The following is a 22,704-nucleotide window of genomic DNA, read 5'->3' on the forward strand; positions in this document are numbered from 1 at the left end:
AAAATTCAAAAAGCTTTGAGAAATAAGAAATGTGACGTAATCTGTTTTCAGGAAACTCATATTGCAAAGAGACATAGACATATTTTGGTGAATAAAAAATTGGGAGTAGAATTTGTAAATTCGGATGTAAATAAGAAAAGAGGAGTGGTGATATATGTTAAAGAAAGGTGGGAACCAACACAAATCTGTAAAGATGAGGAAGGGAGAATATTAGGTGTTCAATTAAATTTTCGAGGGGAAAGAATTAATGTAGTGTCGGTGTATGCACCAAATTCAAACAGATCAGAGTTTTTTGAAAAACTTGAAAGTCTGTTGTTGGATTTGGAACCTCATAAGTTAATTTTATTGGGAGATTGGAATGGGGTACCAACACCAAGTCTGGATAGAAGTGAGAATCAGAGGAATGTAAACAGGGGGAAGCTTCCTAATGCCTTCAATGAGTTAGTGGAAAATTTAGATTTAATCGATATCTGGAGACACCGAAACCCCACCACAAAACAGTTCACTCACTACTCAGAGCCCCATCAAAGTTGGGGCAGGATCGACCAGATATGGGTGACTAAGGCTATGGCTTGGAGAGTTAGGAGATGTGAGATACTACCCAGAACCTTGTCAGATCACTGCCCCTTGACTTTGGAAATTAAAAATGAACTGAAAGGGCAACCTAGGTGGAGGATGAACGAATATTTATTTGAGAATGAGGATGTACTGGACATGGCCAAAAAAACTTTGAGAGAGTACCTGGTGATAAATCTGAATAGAGACACCCCAATAGAGCTGGTTTGGGATGCCGGTAAGGCAGTCCTAAGGGGCTTTTTGATACAGCAAAATTGCTATAGAAAGAAGTTAAGGGAGAAAAAGAAGGAAGATATTCTGGCTCAAATGAAAGACCTTGAAAGGAAACTGGCCTTAAACCCGACAGATGAAACGATTAACCAAGCGGTGAAGGTGTTGCAGTCCCAATACTCAGCTATTTTGAACCAAGAGGTAGATCAGAAAATTAAATTTACAAGACAGAAATACTTCGAGTCGGCCAACAAAATGGGGAAGCTACTTGCATGGCAGCTCAGGAAAAGAAAGAAACAAAATGCGATTAATAAACTTATTGTAGACGAGAGGGTGATAGAAGATCCAAATGAAATTGAAAGTAGGTTTGTCACCTTTTTTGAAAAGCTGTATGAAAAGGGAGAAGAGAGTAGTGCAGAAATAGAGAACTATTTGGATCAAGAAGAAAGGAAATTTTTTACAGAAGAAGACTGTATACAATTAAATAAAATGGTCTCTGTAAAGGAGGTTAGGGACGCTATCAACAAGATGAAGAACGGGAAGTCCCCTGGCCCGGACGGTCTGCCTGCAAAATTTTACAAGAAGCTGACAGACCTGTTAGCGCCGGTATTAACTGAGGTAATAAATAACACCCTCCAAGAGGGGAGGATACCTAGCTCCTGGAAGGAGGCGTATATTACATTAATTCCTAAGACCGAAAATGAAAAGGCAGACTTAAGAAACTATAGGCCAATTTCACTATTAAATTGTGACTATAAGGTTTTTGCAGACATCATGGCAGGTAGACTTAAAAGATTACTAAACAGATATATACACAGAGATCAAGTGGGATTTCTCCCAGGTAGGCAACTGAGGGACAACGTGCGGCATGTATTGGACATTATGGAGTATCTGGAAGCAAGACCAGATGTCCCAGCGGCCCTTATTTTCATTGATGCAGAAAAAGCTTTCGACCGTGTTTCTTGGGAATTTCTGCTACAAAATCTAGATAAGGTGGGAATAGGGGGTCCCTACCTGAAGGCTATCAGGGCGATCTACACAGAACAGCAGGCTAGGCTGATCATTAATAACAACTTGACCAAATTTTTCCCAATTATGAAAGGGACAAGGCAGGGTTGCCCACTGTCACCTTTACTGTTTATTTTGGTGTTAGAAACAGTCGCAAATAAAATAAGAGCGACCCCGAGTATTAGGGGATTAAGAATTGGAGAGAAAGAATACAAACTAAAAGCCTATGCTGATGACCTGGTCCTCTCTTTGGAGAATCCTATAGAAAGTGCTAGCAGAGCGGTAGAACTGTTGGAGGAGTTTGGTAAATTATCCGGATTCAAGCTAAATAGGGGGAAAACCAAAATATTAACAAAAAATTTGATAGAACAGGAGAGATCACAGTTGGAACAACAGGTTGATATTAAAGTAGTAAACAAAGTGAAATATCTGGGAATTTGGTTATCTCCAAAGAATATTAATTTAGTAGAGGATAATTATAATAAACTGTGGAAAGAAATAAAGAAGGACATGGACACTTGGCGTAGATTGAATTTATCTTGGACCGGGAGGATGGCATCGATTAAGATGTGTATCCTCCCGAGACTGTTATTCTTGTTCCAGAACTTACCAGTCATAAAAGGTACCGCTTGCTTTAAAAACTGGCAAAGGACCTTGACCAAATATATTTGGCAGGATAAGAAACCTAGGGTAAAACTTAAATATTTGATGGACTCTAGGGAAAGAGGGGGATTTGGTGTACCAAACCTAAGGCTTTACTACGAGGCGGCATGTTTACTCTGGATAAAAGAATGGGTCATATTGAAAAATACTGATTTATTAGACTTAGAAGGATTTGATTTAAGATTCGGGTGGCATGCTTACCTCTGGCAGGAGAAAGATAAAGTCCATAGAGGTTTTTATAATCACATAATTAGAGGGTCACTTCTAGAAGTGTGGAACAGGAAGAAAAATATGATTGAACAAAGTACCCCCTGGTGGCTTTCACCTGTTGATATTATTAAAATAAAGAAATTAAATATGACAGGTGAAAGGTGGACATATGAGGACCTCTTAATTAAATCAGAAGAAGGGTGGAAATTAAGACAGCAGGACGAGTTAAAAGAGAAAATCAAGGATTGGTTTCACCTACACCAAATTAATGCATTATGGAGGGAACATAAGAGAATAGGTATGGGAGAAAATAAATCCAGATTCCAAGTAGAGATTATGGAGAGTAACAATAAATTATTGTCTAAAATGTATAGGCAATTGCTGGAAAGTGAATATAAGGAGGACTCGATCAAAGAGGCAATGATTAAATGGAACAAAGACCTAGGATATGAGCTAGGCTATGATAAATGGCAAACTCTGTGGAAGAAAGGCATGAGATTTACTGGGTGTGCTGATTTAAGGGAGAACCTATATAAGATGATGTATCGTTGGTATCTGACTCCGGCCAGACTAGGGAGAATGTATAGAACAGCAGATAATACCTGCTGGAGGTGTAAAGAGAAGGTGGGGACTTTCATCCATGTCTGGTGGACCTGTGAGAAAGTGAAAGGCTTTTGGGGACAAATTTACGATGAGCTAAAGAAAATTTTGAAGTATAATTTCCCCAAGAGACCGGAAGCTTTCCTCTTAGGGATGATTGGGGAGGAAATACAAAAAACGGACCGGACCTTCTTCCAATATGCAACCACCGCTGCAAGGATATTAATAGCAAAGAATTGGAAATCCCCTGAAATACCAACAATGAGAGAGTGGCGGGTGAAATTATATCAATATTTGGAGTTGGCGCGACTTACACAATATATTAGGCGTGATAATCCCATTAAAAAGATAGAAGATTGGTCCAAATTCATAATTTATCTTGAGACTAACTTGGGAATTAATAATTTAACAGTAGACGATGTTTAACTCCTGTGACGTGGAAAGGTTAATGAAAACAACTGCAGATGATATATGTAGGAAACTTAACCCAAAGCTGAAGTTATTGGAAGTCAAATGTGTGTAAGGATGCGATTTTTTTTTCTGTTCTTTTCTATGTTTGGTCTTTTTTCTAATTTCTTTAGGTGTATGTGTCTGATTTTATGTAAGTGTAATTGTATGTGTTTGTAATAAAGTAAAAATAAAAAAAATTAAAAAAAATGGTACTTACTCTTCTTACACTCAGCATATTTTCAGTAGAAACTTGCACTGATTTTTGTACCAGTTTAAGGGCTCATCTAGACTTCCACTTGTCCTACTTCTTTGTCCCGGGAAAACCCGACCTTTACTGCTGAATTGGAGCAAATGTCAACCAGGTTTTTCATGGGTTGATGTTTGCTCTGATTCAGCGCTGAAAAGCGCGTTTTCCTGGGGCAAGCAGTGGGGCAAACAGAAAACTGCTCGGACCCATGGCTTCTAAGCACAGGGAAAGCAGAATTGTGGTTCTTGGGAGTTATAGATTGGCAAAGGTGCTGAAATTTATCTTTAAGAGATTTTCTGCTCACAGAACGTCAGTATCTAGCTTCCTCATGGAGATGGTAAGGTGGTTGGTATCTGTCTGTCTTGGGAGACAATGGAGGAGTGCGCCTTTGGAGGTGAAGTCGGATGGTTGGAGAGTTACAGTGCCTGCTATGACTGTAGAGACATGTGGCAGAAACATGTTCTGTTGCAACTGGGGCAAATGAAAGCATCTGGTAGTGCTGCTGCAGATACACCATGGCGGTGTGGTGTAGTGGTTAAGAGTGGTAGACTCGTAAGCTGGTGAACCGTCTCCGCTCCTCCACATGCAGCTGCTGGGTGACCTTGGGCTAGTCACACTTCTTTGACGTCTCTCAGCCCCACTCACCTCACAGAGTGTTTGTTGTGGGGGAGGAAGGGAAAGGAGAATGTTAGTCGCTTTGAGACTCCTTTGGGTAGTGATAAATCGGGATATCAAATCCAGACTCCTCTTCTTCTTCTTCTTCTTCTTCTTCTTCTTCTTCTTCTTCTTCTTCTTCTTCTTCTTCTTCTGTCTGTACTTCTCCCAGTAGTCATTCTTCCTCTTGCCATTGCTATGGTACTATGAAACCAATGTAAGTCTTTGCAGACATACATTCAAACTCTTCCTTTTCAGCTTGCACAATCCTTTAGGGACTCGGATCCCATGTAAGCCATTTCTCTCCGGGATCCAGTAATGATGCTATGTGCTTCCGCTGGAATTTGCATAAAAAGAGTCCTGATGTATCTGACTAAAGGTCCAGTTGGTTCAGCAACATTTCCCCAGCAGTGGAAATCCAGAAGCAGAGACTGCAAGCTTTGTGCAACACTACACCCCCACCCCCAATTTGATATGTAGAGGTATAATGCTTCTTTGCAGCTATCCTGGCTGTTTATAGATAAATTCTTGGAATTATCCCCCCTTTTAATATTCTTTCAAGTCACCTAAGCCATAACCACATATTGTAGTGCAAGGATCCTCACACTTTCTACCCCCAGTGCCCACTGGAGACCTCAGAAAATCCCTATTCTGGAGCCTGATAATACATTTCCAGATCTCTGTTCCAGTTGGTCCTTGATGGAGCGTTGCAGACCCTCCAGGTGTCCCTATTTTCCAGGGACAGTCCCAGATTTACAGAATTCTGGAATGTCCCTCTTTTCTTTAGGATTTCCCTATTTTAATTGGAGAATTGTTGGTGGGTATGAAGTTATGCAACCCTTAGCCAAGGAGATACGTAACTATGCAACCTTTAGAAAACATCTGAAGGCAGTCCTGTATAGGAAAGGTTTTTTAAAAAAATGTTTAATGTTTTATTATGTTTTTATATATGTTGGAAGCCACTCAGAGTGTCTGGTGCAACCTGGTCAGATGGGTATGGTATAAATAATAAAATCATTATTATTATGGAATAGGACATCGCTCTTTTCATCAGAGAAATGCTGGAAGGTATGAGCATGTGCTTTGCATGAATAAGGTTGCAGTTCCAATCCTTTGCCTCTTCAAGAAGGCCTGGGAAAGACCCCAGTCTGATACCATAGAGAGCTAGAGTCAGGCAGCATGGGCAGATTCTATACAAGGCAGCTTGCTATTTACCTATGTTCACTTCCGCACCCTTCTTGCAGTTTCCGTTTGAGGAGAAGTCACCCAAGTCCATGACGGGCAGATGGGGATACAGTCAAAATGGAGTATCCTTGTCAGAAGCATTCTTTGTTTCAACACAGCATCTTCTCTATGCTAGCTTGACAGAATATGGCCAGCAGCTCCCGTAGCTACCCTGAAGTTGCTGTCACCAGCACGGATCACTGAGCCGGCTGCAGCTGGGGACCACGTGAGGCAGGCTAAAAACATATTCTGCCTCTACGAAGCTGGCGTAACCAAAAGGCTCCCCAAAAATCTGTTTCCTGATGCTCAAGGTATAGGGGCACAGTTTTCACAGAATGGCCTGAGAATTTGGGAGATGTGGTGGCCCATTATTAAAAAAGGAGTGGACTCTCAACGTGATAGGAGCACATCATGTGGCAGAGTAGCAGTTCCGTGCCTGGCGTCGCTGTGTCCTATTTCATTAAACTCTTTTGTGACAAATTGCAAAGTGTAAGGCTGGGGGCAGGGTAACAGGGGAGGAGAGGTTGGGGTGGTTCTCTTAGTGCGTTCAAAAGTAATAAATGCTGTTTTTAAAATGCATATCTAAAATATAACATACCTAAGATTTTAGAGACCTTTTTAAACAGTTACAGCAAGGCTGGTGTTGGTACAAGAGCACCCAAAATCAGAAAAGAGATTCAGTTTCCCATCAGTCTGTGTGTCTTCATAGCGAGAATCTGGAATCAGGCAGCAGTTTTCTGTTCCGACCTGTATTCATCACAGTTGCCTCATTACATCTGTATTCACATACAGCATTCTTGTACCACCACTTGAACAGCTCCCTCCCAAAGAATCCTGGGGACTGTAGATTGTTAGGGGTGCTGGGAATTGCACATCAAAGTGCAAGTAGATAAATAGGTACCGCTCTGGCGGGAAGGTAAACGGCATTTCCATGCGCTGCTCTGGTTCGCCAGAAGTGGCTTAGTCATATTGGCCACATGACCCGGAAGCTGTACGCCGGCTCCCTTGGCCAGTAAAGCAAGATGAGCGCCACAACCCCAGAGTCGGCCACGACTGGACCTAATGGTCAGGGGTCCCTTTACCTTTTTAACAGCTGCCAGAACCTTTAAACTACCATTCCCAGGATTCTTTTGGGGAAGCCATGAATGCTAAAATATTGCTGTGAATGTGTGGTGTTGAGGTGATGGAGTGTTTTGGGACTGGGAATAAGTTGTGCTCCCTTTGTCCTCCATACAAACAACATTCTCTAACCTCCTGATCAGTTTTTCATACACCCAAGCCAAGGGACATCAGGCCATCATTGTGTTTGGGTTTTTTTTTCTATTCAACAAGGCTACAACCTGGGGGTTTTCTTCTCAATGTTTTCATGTTCTCAGGGGTCTTCTTGCAATCTTTCTCGAAGGGCAGTATCCTCATCAGAACTCAGACTGAGGCCTCAGGAGTCTTGAAGCGAGTGGTGCAGTTATTTCTTGGAAACGATACTTTTCTTAATGTTTCTGTGGGCAACCCAAATAATCAAGTACTGCACACCTTCCAAGTTCTGCTCCTTCTCCCTGTGCTATCCCCCTCTCCCAGTTGCCTAGGCTCCAATAGTGGCCGCTTCATCTGCCAGCAAGCACTAGAAAAAAGAACCACAGAGTGAAAATATGGCAGCTTCCATAGCCGGATAGAGAGGTGTGTGTGTATTTGAGAAAAAGAAGATCATTTACAAGTGGCATGTAGGCAGGGGCTTAGTTTGCAATGTTCCATGCCCCTTGCCTCTTAAATTCTCTGATTTATTTTCAACAGAGGAAAACTGGGAGAGTAAAGGGGGTCGTTGGGCTGCGGGTAAGACAGTTGTGATGCATCCTTTGCAGGCTTAGCAGATCAAACGCACTGGGAATATAGTGGTACCTCAGGTTAAGTACTTAATTCGTTCCAGAGGTCCGTACTTAACCTGAAGCTGTTCTTAACCTGAAGCACCGCTTTAGCTAATGGGGCCTCCCGCTGCTGCCGTGCCGCCGGAGCCCGATTTCTGTTCTCATCCTGAAGCAAAGTTCTTAACCTGAAGCACTATTTCTGGGTTAGCGGAGTCTGTAACCTGAAGCGTATGTAACCTGAGGTACCACTGTACACTTCTGATGGGAGAGGGGATGAATGGATGAAATGTGGGTGTATGCGTTTTATTGTGACTTTTGTCTTGTTCCTGCTTACTTTTTTTTAAAAAAAAAAAAATCAACGAAGTTTTCCAGTGTCAGCTTTGCAAAAAAAAAAAAAAAAAAATTGCGTTATGCACCTGTCATAAAGGAGGTGTGTCAGAGAAAGGGGGGAGTTTTCAGATCCTTTTGAGAAGCAAGTTTTGCCTGAGCTGTTGTCAGAAAAAGGCAGAATCTGCCCATATTTTTTAACCTTGTTGTGGGGCCAAAATGCATGTGGCATAGGGAGATCCACAGTTGATCTCCCCATGTTTTGCTTTAATGAAGGAAGTGGGGGGGGGGTTACTTCAGATTGGATTGCAGCAGCACCGCAGGCAGTTTAATCCTTCTCCTGTGGGCCGTTTTGTAATCAACCTCTCCCCACACAGCTGCTTTCCAACTCTCACCTGTGTCTCACCTGCTCTTGCCAACATGGGTGGTAAGGCAGCAGGGTGGTTTGGGGCGGGGGGAGTCATCACAAGAGCAGCCTGAGAAGAAAAGGGTCCTCCACCCAAAAAACAAAAACAAAACCCCTCTCATAAAAATACAGTGGTACCTCGGGTTACGGACGCTTCAGGTTACAGACTCCACTAACCCAGAAATAGTACCTTGGGTTAAGAACTTTGCTACAGGATGAGAACAGAAATCGTGTGGCAGTGGCGCAGTGGCAGCAGGAGGCCCCATTAGCTAAAGTGGTACCTCAGGTTAAGAACAGTTTCAGGTTAAGAATGGACCTCCGGAACGAATTAAGTTCTTAACCCGAGGTACCACTGTACTTGATTCCAGATCTCCCAGCTTCATTTGTAGTTTGATCCCAAGATATTGCTTGAAGCGGGAAACTGATTTTCTTACTTTTCTGCAGCATATACAATATTTTAACAGTCCAATAGATGTCATCATCTTGTACCTACTGCAAGCTTTCCTACCTAGCAGCTTATAGTCCACCCTGATTTATCCTCCAGTCTCTTCTGCTTTTCAGCTAGAAAGGTCATTTGAATGCTTGGTTCCCTTTTCTCACTCCTTTTGACCCTTGAACTGAGACCCAGGACTCTTGTTTTTAGTGCCAGGGCTCCCCCTGGAACATACAACAAAGTAGGACCCTTACTTTAGCCTTTGTGCATCCTTTTCTCCAGTGGAAGAGGGGTCATTTCTTCCATTCTCCGTTAGGCTCTTTTTCAGATGCTCCTGTCTGAAATAGGGTTCAGCTTTTTTTACAGGGAGAGTTGTGTGCTTCTTACGATAGAAGCAAAAAAAAAAAAAAAAATCTAAATTCTGGACTCGAGGAAAGCAGTAATCTGTGAGTTGTGTGCAACCTGTGATTATGCATTATTATGCATGGTTGATTTTGCTTTTGCTATTATTGATGTCTTGGATCCCACAGCCACTTCAGATGCTGTGATTAGCAGAGAATCGGGCTAAAACGTTTAAAACAAGAATACGTTACGGGGCAACCATTGGAAATCCTGTTCAGCCTCCACCACTCTGGGCTAAAGCATTGCCTTTATACTTTTGGACTTTGCAGCCGTGAAGGCTAGAATGATGCTTTTAAAAAGAAAGGATCAAGGCTGAGATTCTTCCGGGGTGGCGCCATCGGTAATGGCGGATTCCCTCTGATCCGGAGGGACCAGCTCCACGGAAAATGGGTCTTTCCCGCTACGGCGAAGCGGGGACCCTTTTAAAAATCACAGGCGGATGAAGCCCGTGACCATGGGACTCGGCGGGCACCTTTAGCGCCCCCCCAACCCGTAAAGGAACCCATTTATGTGCTCCGGAGCGAAGAGGGGGAAGTGGCGCGGTGCTGAGAGTCAACTGCTTCTTCCGTGGAGCGAAGCCGCACAGCCGTTGCCGGAGAGCGCTGCCTTTTTCCTGGGACAATTTGGCTTTTAAAACAATTACCCGTGAGTACTTTAATTTCAGACAATTGGACTTTAAATAATGACCTGTGAGCAGAAAGGAAAATTGGACTAAGAAATTCATCTCAATTTGGCACTGAAACAGGAAGGTCTAAACAGGAAGTCAGCCTTCCATTTCTTGTAGATAGATTAAAGCAAAGACATGGCAAACTAGAGTTCAGAAAATCGCCTGTAAAGGATTAACTTTCATCATTTAAAACTGTTGAACCCCCTTCGGAAGCAGGAGAAGAGGGGGGATTTTTCCGGACTGTTTAAACCTGCAGAAGAGAGTGTAAAGCAAAGTAATTTTCCACCGTCTTGATTCTGGGAGCGGGGTGTCAGGACTGACGTTCTTTGGGAAGCTCACTGACCAGAGACAAACGTCTTTGACAGATAGTTAAAAGAAGAGAAACATAGTAATTCCATTGTTCTCCTTCGCATTTTAAAGGAACAAATATTGACAAAATATCTGAAAAAGGAAACTTTGTTGTTAGATCTGCCTTTAAAAGAAAAGAACAAATAGAAGTTCTTCCCCTAGAGGGAGCCTGTGAAACTGTTACTAAATCTGAATCGGGGAGCTCTGCAGTTGCAACAGATTACGATCGTGGGAATAGACTTCTGACCTTGCAGAACAATGTATCCAGAAGCTCTGGTGAGTGCTTTCTGCAAAACAAGTGCCCTACTGGAACAGCTACATGAGAAGACGGACTTGATGGCTGCTGCGATTAGAAATTTTGGACAGGTAGTGGGAAACTATATAGAGCCCACCCAGGAATCAAACCAGGAGTGTGCTCTGACAGATCAGATGAGGGAAGAGGATGTTGCTGAACCTCGGGCGCCAGAGATGGAGGGAGCTGTGGTCCAGCAGGAATATGAGTTTTTGGATCTGACAAATGAACTTGGAAAAAGCCAGATTTGGAAAGATAAAGTTTGGTTTGGTTTGGAAATGGGGGGTTGGATAGACCCCCCTATGCAGGGATGTTTGGACTTTTCAAGTCTGGCAATGGGCCATGAGATGTTTGGGGTTGTGGGGGCTCTTAATTCTGGAGGGACTCTGAAACATGTTTTTAAATACCACATGGAGTTTAGTGCGGAATATGGAAAAGGGACTGATTTATCGAGAAGGGTCAAAAACACTGTCAAGTTGGAGTTCCCACGAATGAAAGGAGCAGGAGATAAAGTAAAGTACAGGTATAAATATGAAGAAGAGCCGCGGAAGGGACATGGAAGAGACTTAAGGGCCTCGGACATAAGATTACCAGGTTAATGCGCTAGATTGATGGGATAGAAAGGACTGACAAAACCCGGGACCAGGAGGAAGAGACGCTGGATGAAGATTGGAAGAATTTTTTTTTTATTAGGATTGCTTTATAAAATTGATGAATGTTAGAAAAATGTTGGAACGAAATCATTTGGCTTTAGCAAAAATGTTAAAAGAATTATGTAAGAATATTATGGTTATGAGAAATTGGTATAAATAAGATCTAAGTTTCAAGTTTTAGGGTCTTTTATAGTAAGATAAGGTTAAAATAGACTAAGGTAATGTAATGACAGAATATTATGAAAAATGGAAAGGATTTGCTGTGACAATTAACAACTAGGATACAAAAAAAGGGAGGAGTGAGGAGGTCAAAGAAAGAAGGTAATGACAGTTAAGGATTTGAGAATATTGGATTTGTTTTTAAATGTTTGTGGCTTATTTTTGTCTTTTGATTGTGTTGTGTTATTTTTTGATTTTGATTTTTATCAATTTGTATTGTTTGATTGTGGTTTGTTTTTATTTTGTTTTCTTTCTTTTCTTTTCTTTTTTGTTTTTTTCTGTAATTCTAAAACTCTTAATAAATATCATTTTTTTAAAAAAGAGATTCTTTGCTGTGCACAGATTTCTGCACGTTCGTGATGGAATTGTGACATCCGCAGTCTTGTGTAATGGGCAGTGAACATAACATCTGTTCTTCCTGCCAAGCTAATGCACCCAAGGGGCAGTGATTTTCAGCAGATAGCTACTGTGGTCCCAAATACTTTTCAGGGGCATGTTCTGAAACAGGGCCACACCACCCTCCCTCTCTTGAAGATAAAAGCAGCCAAGTTAAGCAGATATGTTTAAACTCATGGCGTTAGTCAAGTCTATGATGCTACCCTGTGATGCTACTTGCATACCTGGAACAGAGTTGAAAAGGTATTCTTCACGGCAATATAAAATGTCTTGATGTTAAACATACGTTTTAGAAATACATTCTCAGTGAATGGAAGTGTTTAACTTATGAACCCATTTTGTGGGTCAGGGTTTGTTGAGTGCAACTGTGAGAAGCAGTATCTGGTACTGGAAGCTTCAAGGTCAGGGGAAGAGTCATGGGGTGCTTCCAGGTATCGACTGCATCAGGAACAGCCGGACTACAAGGGGAAGTGCATCTGAGTCAGGGGTCAGCAACCTAAGGCCCATGGGCTGGAAGCAGCCCGCAGAGGTCGTTTGACCGGCCCACGAGCCACCCCCAAACCGAGCTGCCCACTCGTGCGCTGCGCTAAACCGAAGAATGGGGACTCGCTTCCATGGTGCTGGAAATCACATATGCGCAGACGCCAAAAATCGTGGGCTTGCGCGCACGCACCATCTGGCCCACGGAGGGATCTCTGCGGGCCTGGTCTGGCCCAGGCAAGATAAACTTTGCCGACCCCTGATCTAAGTAATAATAGGTACTAGTGAATGGGAGAGGGGTGGCTATGCCACTGTTTTTGAGCACCCTACGGAGGTGCTGCCCTAACGATACGATACGATATATGATACAATACAATAATCTTTATTGCCGTTGTCCCATACAGAACAACGAAATTGAAAATCTACCTCAGACATTCAGAAACCAACAAGTCTGCTATCCCAGCCTGGTTAGCACCCTAAAAACTCTGATATCCCATAATCACCGTATTTTTCGCCCTATAGGACACACCGTCCCATAAGGCACACCTAGTTTTTTGGGGGGGAAATAAAGGGAAAAAAATTATTCCCCCCCCCAGGCGCGGGGTTGGGGCGGGGGAAGCCCGAGCTTTCCCCGACCCCAGCCCCCAAACAGGCAGCTCTCTGCAAGCCGTGGGAGCCCAGCGCTGGCTCCCGCTGCTTGCGGAGAGGTCCGCGAAGCCTGGACGCGCTGAGCTCGGCGCGCGCAGGCTTCAGCATGCAGGCAACTCTCCGCAAGCAGCGGGAGCGCTCCTGCTGCTTGCGGAGAGGTCCGTGAAGCCTGGAGAGCAGAGGGGTCGGTGCGCACCGACCCCTCTCGCTCTCCAGGCTTCAGCGAAAGCTTGCATTCGCCCCATAGGACGCACACACATTTCCCCTTCATTTTTGGAGGGGAAAAGTGCGTCCTATAGGGCGAAAAATACGGTAAATACAATATACTCCCATAGGGACTACCTTACACTGCATTTAAAACCAAAATCACATTTGAATAGAAACTGTTTCTCAGGCGGCTAGTCCTAGTCTTCATAACCCTGTACCTTCTTCCAGAAGGCAGAAGCTGAAAGAGATTATTTCTGGGGTGCGCACTATCCTGCACTATCTCTGCAGCTTTCTTATGGCACTTGGAAGCATAGATTTGATCCAAGGTGGGAAGAGTGCATCCAATTATTCTCTCTGCAGTCTTTACAACCCTGGACAACATTGTTTTTCCCTGACCGTGCAGCTCCCAAACCACACACAGAGACCATAAGTTAATACACTATCAACAGTATAATGGTAAAATGCCAGAGTGAAGTGGAGTATGGAAGCAGTCTAATCCACATCTTCTCAGTTTTGAAATGAGGCAGTCAATGGTGCTGCCCATGAGATGCACCTTATTGCTTCAGGGGAGAGGTTCTGCTCAAATGTGTGCTGCTGGACAGCAGTAACCTCTTGGCGCAGAAATCTGTGGTTCGGCAGGCATGGGATGAAGCTTAATTCAGGTCCTTCATTCCTGCTCCATGCAGAATTTGGGGCAAGCACTTCCTTAACGTTCCTTAACTGTACTCAAACCTCTGGAGGTTCAGACGCGCACAAATTTTTGTTGGCTACTTTAGTTTCCTAAATCGTTCCGATGCTAACCAGGGGATAGAATCCAGCAGGAAGCTCTGTGGGCAACTCCCCTTGAAACCAGACCTGCTCAAGGGCACTACTAATCTCTTGTGCAGCACCTGTTCATTACCCTGTTCGTTTTGTACAAAATGTTTTCACTGGGCCCTGCCTGCAGTGGTTCACTCCTCCTTGTCCCCCTGCCCCCAATCTAGTTTTGCATGTTTTGGAGCACAGATTAGCAACCCTGATGGACAACAAATGCCAAATAAAATAGAGGTTAATGATACAGCTTAGGTACACCTCGGCACTGATCAATTTCCTCTGTAAAAGATTGCTCCATCCAAGGGTATCCTATGTTTGTTCACAATGCATAGTTCTCTGTCTGATGCCTTTGGCCATTCAAACAGATAGCTAACTGGAAAAGTTGGGCAAGATCTGTCAGTTCCCTAATCCCTTTCCCCCTTATCTTTCATTTCCAGTCAAACCAAGGAAGTGATAAATAAATAGGCCTTCTTTTCTAAATTATATGTAAAAGGCTGCTTCTCCTCCTGCAAGGGAAACAAAAGTTCAGTTCTTCCTCCATAGTGTTTGGTTCCCCGGCAAGCTCTGGTGCCGCCTGGGAAACATCCGATTCAAATAAGAAGTGTAAGTGGTATTTCATTGAGCACTGGAAGGACAAATTCACCTGGTTGCAGTTTCACTATGAACGAAAGCTATGTTCTGCAACATGTGCCGCCAGGCCCTTGCGAGAAACAAGCACTGCAAAGCTGAGAAGGCCTTCACCGTGGGCACAGATAACTTCCAGCGTTGTGCCCTCCTGCATCATGTCACCCCAGGGGCTCACCAGCAGGCCCTGGCAGGCAACAGGGAGCAGTTGGCTTTTGAGACACAGGTGCAAAGCCGCCAGGAGCTGTATTCAGATGTCAAAGTGGAAGTCAGCCCTATCAAGGTAGCTGTCTTCACCACAGTCAACTGGATGGCCAAGGAGGAGGTTTCCAATGAGAAATACTCCTCTTTGCTTGAGCTGCAGGAGTTCAGTGTCTGCCCAGCACTGCTGACCTGTGAGCACAGCAGATACTGCCATTCCACCGGCATCTGGGCAACACAGGTGCATATCTCTGAGTCACTGCTTGAAGTGGTCTCCCCCTCTCTCTCTCTCTCTCTCTCTCTCTCTCTCTCTCTCTCTCGTGTGTGTGTCAGAGAGAGAGAGAGAGAGAGTACAGTGGTGCCTCGCAAGACGAAAAGAATCCGTTCTGTGATTCTCTTCGTCTAGCGGTTTTTTCGTCTTGTGAAGCAAGCCCATTGAAGGATTAGCGGATTAGTGCTTTTAGCGGCTTATCGGATCAGCTGATAAGCGGCTTAGCGGCTTAGAAAAAGGGGGGAGGGGAAAAAACCCCGCAGGAACTCACAAGACATTTTCGTCTTGCAAAGCAAGCCCATAGGGAAATTCGTCTTGCGAAGCACCTCCAAAACGGAAAACTCTTTCGTCTAGCGAGTTTTCCGTCTTGCAAGGCATTCGTCTTGCGGGGCACCACTGTATACACATTCTGTATTCCAGAAGTGTCCAAAATCTTTGCCTAGAAAACCCAGATTTTGTGATTGGAATAAAATGTGCAACAAAGGTTTCTTGGCATTAATTTCTTTTGCATAATTTATTGAGCTTCAGTTTATTTAGGGGTTTTCTTTTTACTTGGGAAACAAAAAAAAGGGGGGTGCTGGCAGTGATAACGTTTTAACATTTACTTTGAAGTATTAATCCTTGTAACAACCTTGTTAAGATTAGGCCAGTATTGTCTCCATGTTCTTTTAAAAATTCTATTATTAGTATTATTATTACAAATGTTTATTACAGAAAAAGACTGTGTGTACACACACACACACACACACACACACACACACACACACACACGTGAATTCATATATACATAATTCCCATATTCTTAACCAGTATGCCTTGCATTGCTAGAGAGGAATGGGAAAATACAGAGTTTAGCTTATATTGCTAGAAGGAATAAATAACACGGCTACCTATCTGTAATTGCTAGAAGGGTTAGAGACGAGGGGTTGTATCCATTGTTAGTCACACTCAGATTAGCCCTACTGAAATTAATGGACCTGGTTAACTAGGGTATATTAATTTCAATGGGTTTGTTCTAAGTTGGGGTGAAAACCACTCTCTTGATGCTACTTTCTGGACATCGCCCCAATGGTAGAATTGGAACCACTGTAATACAGTTCACCCAGTTCCCATTCCTTGGATCCGGTCCAGGAGGATACCGTAGTCGATGGTATCAAAGGCCAACAAGAGATCAAGAAACAGGGGCAAAGTCACATTGTTCCTGTCCTCCTTTCTACAGAGGTTATTCATCAGAGCGACCAATGCCAATTCAGTTCCATGGCCAGGCCTGAACCCAAATTTGAATGGTTCTAAATCATCTAAATGTGCCTACACCAGAAGCTTTTAACAGTTTCATAGAGAGGAATTGCTAACTGTAAAGAGTCTTCAAAAATGAGACTTTTTCTTTTTAAATAAGAGGCCCATAATAGTTAAATACTGAGCCCTGTAATGAGAAAAGCAACTTAAATTAGCATAATAGACTACGGAGGTTTCCTTTTTAAAGCAAATTCTTTTTCCACATTCTCAGCTAGTCCATGAACATAGTCACCCAGCCAAAGCAATGAGAGCTCAGAGGAAGAGGAAGAAAGGGGGAAATCTTTTAATTTTACCAGCATTTCATGCCTATTAAAATCAAATTAATTTGCCTGATCTTGAGCGTTTGCCAGTTGTTTTGCATAAATAAGGGTCTCTGTTTTATGGAAGATAAACATGCTAATTAGATTTCTCTCTATTTCACTCACACACAGACACACACACACACACTATCCTGCAGACTTTGCTTTTTTTAAAAAAAGAAGGAGGAGGGAGCGGGTAGGGTTAGTAATTAAAATATTTCAACAAAATGGAATGAAATGTACCCAGACCTTGGAGCAGCATTTCCTGGAAGGAACTGGTGAAATGAGCAATAATGGCCAGTCTTTGGTTTGCAAATGGAGACAAGTTCATATAAAATTGGACAATCCTGCTTTTGCATGGTAGTGAGATGCACAAGGCTGGCATGCTTTCTGAAAGTAATTACCCCCCCCCCCTTTAAAAATAAATAAATCCACAGTGCACCTGGATATTTTGAGCCTGTGAAATAAAGATCAGTATATTGCGAAGGGAGAAGAGTGTACTGGGTCTCCTAATGCCTCCTGTATGGATCACAAAAATGGGGTGACATGTCGTCTTGCCCCACAGGGATCACTGCATACCCCAAGTAGTGTTTCTCTATCAATGCAGGATGTGTGTGCAAACTGATATCATCCTCTGCTAGATATAATTGTCACAAACCAAAGAAGGTTTAGCTGGCAATCATAATTCTTGCCCTAAGCAAGGCAAAATAACTTTCAAAGGGGAGGCAACATGGTCACAGGACCCTGTGGCATAGGGCTCATCCAGACATCATTTTGTGCCACATTTCCAGGCACAGGTTCGTGCTATAAAGTCCATGTCTGAGTGCTTTTTTGTAGGTGGGTTTCCCCAGTTTCCCCACAAAAACTCACTCTTTACTGACAAATAGGAGCAGACAGCAAACCATGGAAAACCCAATTTGCTGTTTGCTCTGATTCAGCATTAAAGAGTGAGTTTTCGTGGGGAAAGCACCGGGGGCGGGGCAGGGGGAGCGCTTGGACACAGCACTTTAAGGTGACTAGAAAGCACAGGGCAAAATGTAAGTGTGGATGAGCCTATAGCCTAAAATCATCAAGGAAAGCGAAATCAGAGATACAAAAAAGAAGAAATTTCTTTTTCCTGTTAACAATCTACATATTTTTAAGAGGCTCACTTCATTTCTAAAGAACCTGAGTTTTCTGCAAGTTGAAACTCGTTCTAAGCATTCATATATGCATTTCCCCCCACATACTCTGTCCCCCCCCCCCGAACTTTGGTCCTCATCTCTCTGACACCAGACAGCCATTGCCAAAGTCCTACACAATGAAGACAAGCTTAGGCTGAAGATATCACCTTTCATCGGGTTAGTGGTGAAAGAGACACTGGATGCACTGAAATGAAGAAACCTTGTTGTTGTTTTTTAGCACCACCAGCTCCCCCCCCCCCCCCGAAGGCCAAACTTCCATCATGTTCCTTGACATCATTCAGCTTCCAGACAGTGAGAGCTACACAGCAGTCAAGGTGTGCCAACCATGAAAGTTGCATGGCTGAAACTCTGGAGGTTCCTCCCTGTTAACCCACAGACACTGTGGTGTGGGATCTAAGGTGAAATCCAGCTTTCCTCTTCTCACTGAGATACACTTCCTCACTTACCAGTGGAGCGGTCTGCTGCTGGCATCAAAGGAAATCTTAGATATAAGATTATGCACCACAGTCGTGTGTGCCAGCTTCACAGCAGAAAACAATAGCATCCAGCACTTGCAGAATGTCTTTGAGTTCTGTGAAGTAAACATGGAAAGGTCAAGGGGCATCCACTGGAGTGCCATCTTGCCAGCTGTGGAGATTATAGATGCCTCTTGGCCAGCCTTCTTGTGTCCACTGGAGGCCGAGTCAGAGAGATATCCACTGGTCTCTGTGGGGAGCTGAAGAAATTCAGTTCCCTTGCTTTCACTAAGCTGCTTCCAGACACCTTTCCTGTTTTCCAGAAACTGAACAAATTATTCCAGCTAAAGAACTTTGATCTCTCCATATTGAAACCTGTTGTCTCTGCCACCATTATCAGCCTCCAAAACCAGATCAAAACTAATGGTTACAACTTCAAAGGGTTCCTTAATGAACACAATGAGCAGCACCACTGTGAGGACCACAATGTACGGAGTTGGTCCTGCGACGAAGGTGTGGAATTGACTGACTGTTCCAAGGCATGCCTGACAAAATTTGAACATTTCAAAGATACTTTCCTAAAGAGTATGTGGTGCAAACTGCAGGATACATTCCCTAGCACTTCTCTGGAAATGATAAACACTTTCTCTACCATATTTAACCCCAAATGCTATCCTCACTTTTTAGAGGAAATTGGGAGCTATGGTGCGGATGAACTGAACTTCCTTTTGGAGACGTATTCCTGTGTGGTGAGACTCAAGCGAGCACTGTACGACGGCCCCTTCTTTAAAAAGGTGGTATTTAGCCTCAACCAGCTTTCCTACAAAGACCTTTGTGCTAAGCTGGAATATTGGAATTCTGAGATGCATGACTTGTTCCCAGACTTTGCCATCATGGCTGCAATAGCTTTGGTGATGCCTTTTGGCTCTGCATTGTATGACAAAATCAACAAAGAAATGCAATTCCCAGTCGGGCTTTTCAAAAGAAGACCAGGGCTTCTCCAGCATTCCCATTGATCGACCAACCCTCAACAAGTTTGATTTCACTTTAGCCATTGAATATTATGAAAGCATGAGAGGAATGGACTTTCTAATGGCACAGGCCCCTTCATGGATCACTGCCTTGCTGTGGCGAAGGGGCTTGAATAACTCAGAGAAGCTATGAGCTATGCCGTGCAGGGCCACCCAAGATGGACAGGTCATAGTGGAGAGTTTTGAACAAACGTGATCCACCTGGAGCAGGAACCGGCAAGCCACTCCAGTATCCCTGCCAAGAAAACTCCATGGACAAAGACAACAGGCATATAAGCTCACTGGAAGGACAGATCGTGAAGTTGAGGCTCCAATACTTTGACCATCTCATGAGAAGAGAAGACTCCCTGGAAAAGACCCTGATGTTGGGAAAGATTGAGGGCACAATGAGAAGGGGACGACAGAGGATGAGATGGTTGGACAGTGTTCTCGAAGCTACAAACATGAGTCTGACCAAACTGCGGGAGGCAGTGGAAGACAGGAGTGCCTGGCGTGCTCTGGTCCATGGGGTCACGAAGAGTCGGACACGACTAAACGACTAAACAACAAATGGCACAGGCCAAGTAAGGTTTAGAAAGGAATGTTAGGAACACAACTTGAACTGAACCACAGCATTCTGTGAAAGTGTTAAATTTTGCCAAAATTACTTGGGCTGAGGGGCAAGGTAGAGAATGGAGTGCCTTACATTTTTAACTGAAGTCCTTAAAGGTCATTGTGCTCTTCTTCTTTTCCTACCCAGCAAACAATCATCTTACCCCATCCTTAACTGCACTGAGTTTCAGGTTCCCAAATTCTGTGTATAACTAGTCCCAATATGAATTGCCTGCATTTGGAAAGGGTCTGTTATTACTGAAAAAAGAGGGAAGGATGTGTCTTCTGGTTTATCCCCAGTTCTCCTAAGGTCACTTTTTTCTGAGTTTACAGAACCCTTTCCTGTATGTCTCGCAAGTTGCTATAAGTAAGTTATGACTTTGGCCCTCCAGGCTTGCTGAAGCACATCTTCCATCGGCCCCAGCAAGCATGGCCAAGGACCAGCGGTGATGGGAATTGTAGTTCAGCAACATCTGGAGGACAAAAGGTTCCTCACATCTGGTAGAATTCGTCAATAAATCTGTTCCCTTACTGGAGAGCAAGAGATACCAGCTACCCCTTCTGCAAAATTCTGGAAGGTGAAAGAGACACCCACATAACCTTCTAGGTGTGGGTGGAGAGGAAGGATGAACTCGTCTATAATTGTCTCTGTAATTGTCACTGATCTTTTTCATGCTGGGAGCAGAACCCTTGGGCACTTCCAGGCTGCTATTTTTGGATGGGATTTGATCACATACTAGCAAATTCAGGTTGCAGAGTTTTAGTTGATTGGAAAGTCTTACAAAACAAACCCTCTGCCCCCTAATGATCAGATTTTTTTTGATTTTTTATATTTTTTATTTTGCAACAAGGAAAGGTAACAGGAAAATGCAGAAGGAATGCTTCTTAAATAGCGGAGTCATCTAATCTCCTGCAAACAAATCAGGATAAGTAGTCAATAAACAGGTTGTCTGGAAACAACCTTACTCCAGGACTGGGAATCCTCTCTACTCATGACCTAAAACAGCCTTTCCAATTCATTTAAATTTATTTGCTTGTATACAACTTAGAGGACTTTCTACAACCAACTGGTGTACACATTTTGTTAAATAAATAAAGTTGTATTAAAAATGCAAATCCCCCCCACAAACAAAAAAGAAGTTGATCCAAGAGATTTACAGAATGTTTTTTTCTTTAAAAAAAACCAAGCACAAAAATAGCAAAAGCCTGTCCTTAAAACACAATTGGCAGACTAAAAGCAGTACCAGAGATCAAGAACACAAAGAGCCAAAGCTAGCAGTCAATAAATAAAATTAAGGAATAACACAACAACTTGCTTAAAGAGAGATGTCTTCAGTTGCCAGCAGAACACGAATAGGGAAGAAGGTAACCAGTGTGGTGTAGTCAGTGGCGTAGCATGGGTTGTCAGCACCCGGGGCAAGGCAAGTAATTTGCGCCCCCTAACCCGTGGATTTTAGCACTTGAGTCTCTTCCACTAGATTAGTTAAAGAAACCCTTACCCCCTAAGCACATGTATTGTTTGTTACAGCCAGCACTGCAGTGAGAGAGAGTGAGTGAGCCAGGTAGGGGCAGAGAGCTGCGAGTGCGAGCGCCCCCCCCCCGATGTTGCACCTGGTGCAGCTGGCCCCCCCTGCACCCCCCACGCTACGCCACTGGGTGTAGTGGTTAAGAGCGGTAGACTCGTAATCTGGTGAACTGGGTGCTCCTCCACATGCAGCTGCTGGGTGACCTTGGGCTAGTCACACTTCTCTGAAGTCTCTCAGCCCCACTCACCTCACAGAGTGTTTGTTTTGGGGGAGGAAGGGAATGGAGAATGTTAGCCGCTTTGAGACTCCTTAGGGTAGTGATAAAGCGGGATATCAAATCCAAACTCCTCTTCTTCTTCTAACCTAACCTCTTGCCATTCATGTTGCAAATCCCACCATGCTATATCCTGTCCTTTTTCTGCCATTCCAGTCCCTTTCTTTGTGGGGCCTGCCAGTGTAGGCAGTCAGACTTTGGCTCAAAGGGGATGGCTTGAGAACGTTGCTGTCAGTGAGGAAGTGTGGTGCATGGGCTGGTCTGGAGAAGTCTGTCCAGGAGGTTTTGGGGTCAGTATGATGGCCAAGGACTCTCAGATGGTTTAGCAGAGGCTGTGGTGTGCTGCCCCCAATAGAAAGGTGGTGTATGAGTTTGTGTTTGTGTGGGCATTTGTGTGTTTCCAGGATGCAGCTGAGAAGAAGAGGCAGCCCATCACTCTCCATGCAACCTTCGCCTACCTGGGAGGGAAAGAACAATGATTCTCTTCTCTGGAGGTGGGAGGAGGGGGTAGGAAGAGAATGACACAGCTTAGAATGACACATCTATTGCCTGTGAAAGCTGATGGTCTGGAGGCAAATAAACGCCAGCCCTAAAATCACAGGAGTTGCAGCCATTCAATTAATAAAATTCAATAAAACTGTAAATCCAGTTATGAAGCATGCTGGGCAAAAAATTTAAAAGTCTTCCGCTCTTACAAAGAACAAGCAAGCAACACCTCCCACCCATGCAAAACAGTTGCCACCTGGTGAGTAACACTAAAGAGGACACTACAAAAACAAGGCAACGTGAATGGGGTGGGGGTGGGCTTTAGTGCTGGGGAACAGGGGGCGATTCCAGAAAACTGGGTGGAGGCCACTCGCAGGAGCCGCTATCTGATTTTCCACAATCTTCCCCTTCAGCCCCCATGCCATGGTGCACCCCATTAAACAGGGTCCCGTCCCCCCAACTGTTAGGAGAGCC

The 22,704-nt window shown here is 43.8% G+C and overlaps 2 protein-coding genes and 1 long non-coding RNA gene across 11 annotated transcripts in view; 2 read left to right on the forward strand and 1 right to left on the reverse strand.

Moving 5' to 3' along the window:
* LOC308571476 overlaps window positions 1–22,704 on the reverse strand; it is a 379,389-nt gene that overhangs the window by 127,691 nt on the left and 228,994 nt on the right. Inside the window, exon 2 of the long non-coding RNA XR_014001473.1 lies at window positions 19,422–19,630. This is a non-coding gene — a long non-coding RNA (uncharacterized lncRNA). The remainder of the gene's footprint in view (window positions 1–19,421; window positions 19,631–22,704) is intronic.
* Window positions 1–22,704, forward strand: part of ZNF385C (zinc finger protein 385C) — a 168,442-nt gene that overhangs the window by 100,835 nt on the left and 44,903 nt on the right. The gene's annotated exons all lie outside the window — the stretch shown is intronic.
* Window positions 676–19,417, forward strand: LOC308570622 (uncharacterized protein C17orf113; the record flags this gene model as incomplete). Its single annotated transcript, XM_081165538.1, is given in 7 exon segments — window positions 676–793; window positions 14,536–14,661; window positions 14,664–15,058; window positions 17,959–18,048; window positions 18,317–18,563; window positions 18,566–19,283; window positions 19,285–19,417. Coding segments are annotated over 7 exon segments (1,827 nt in total), but the record flags the coding sequence as incomplete, so codon positions are not given.

The sequence above is a fragment of the Podarcis bocagei genome, assembly GCF_964188305.1.
Source record: "Podarcis bocagei genome assembly, chromosome: 13".
Classification (NCBI taxonomy): Eukaryota; Metazoa; Chordata; class Lepidosauria; order Squamata; family Lacertidae; genus Podarcis; species Podarcis bocagei.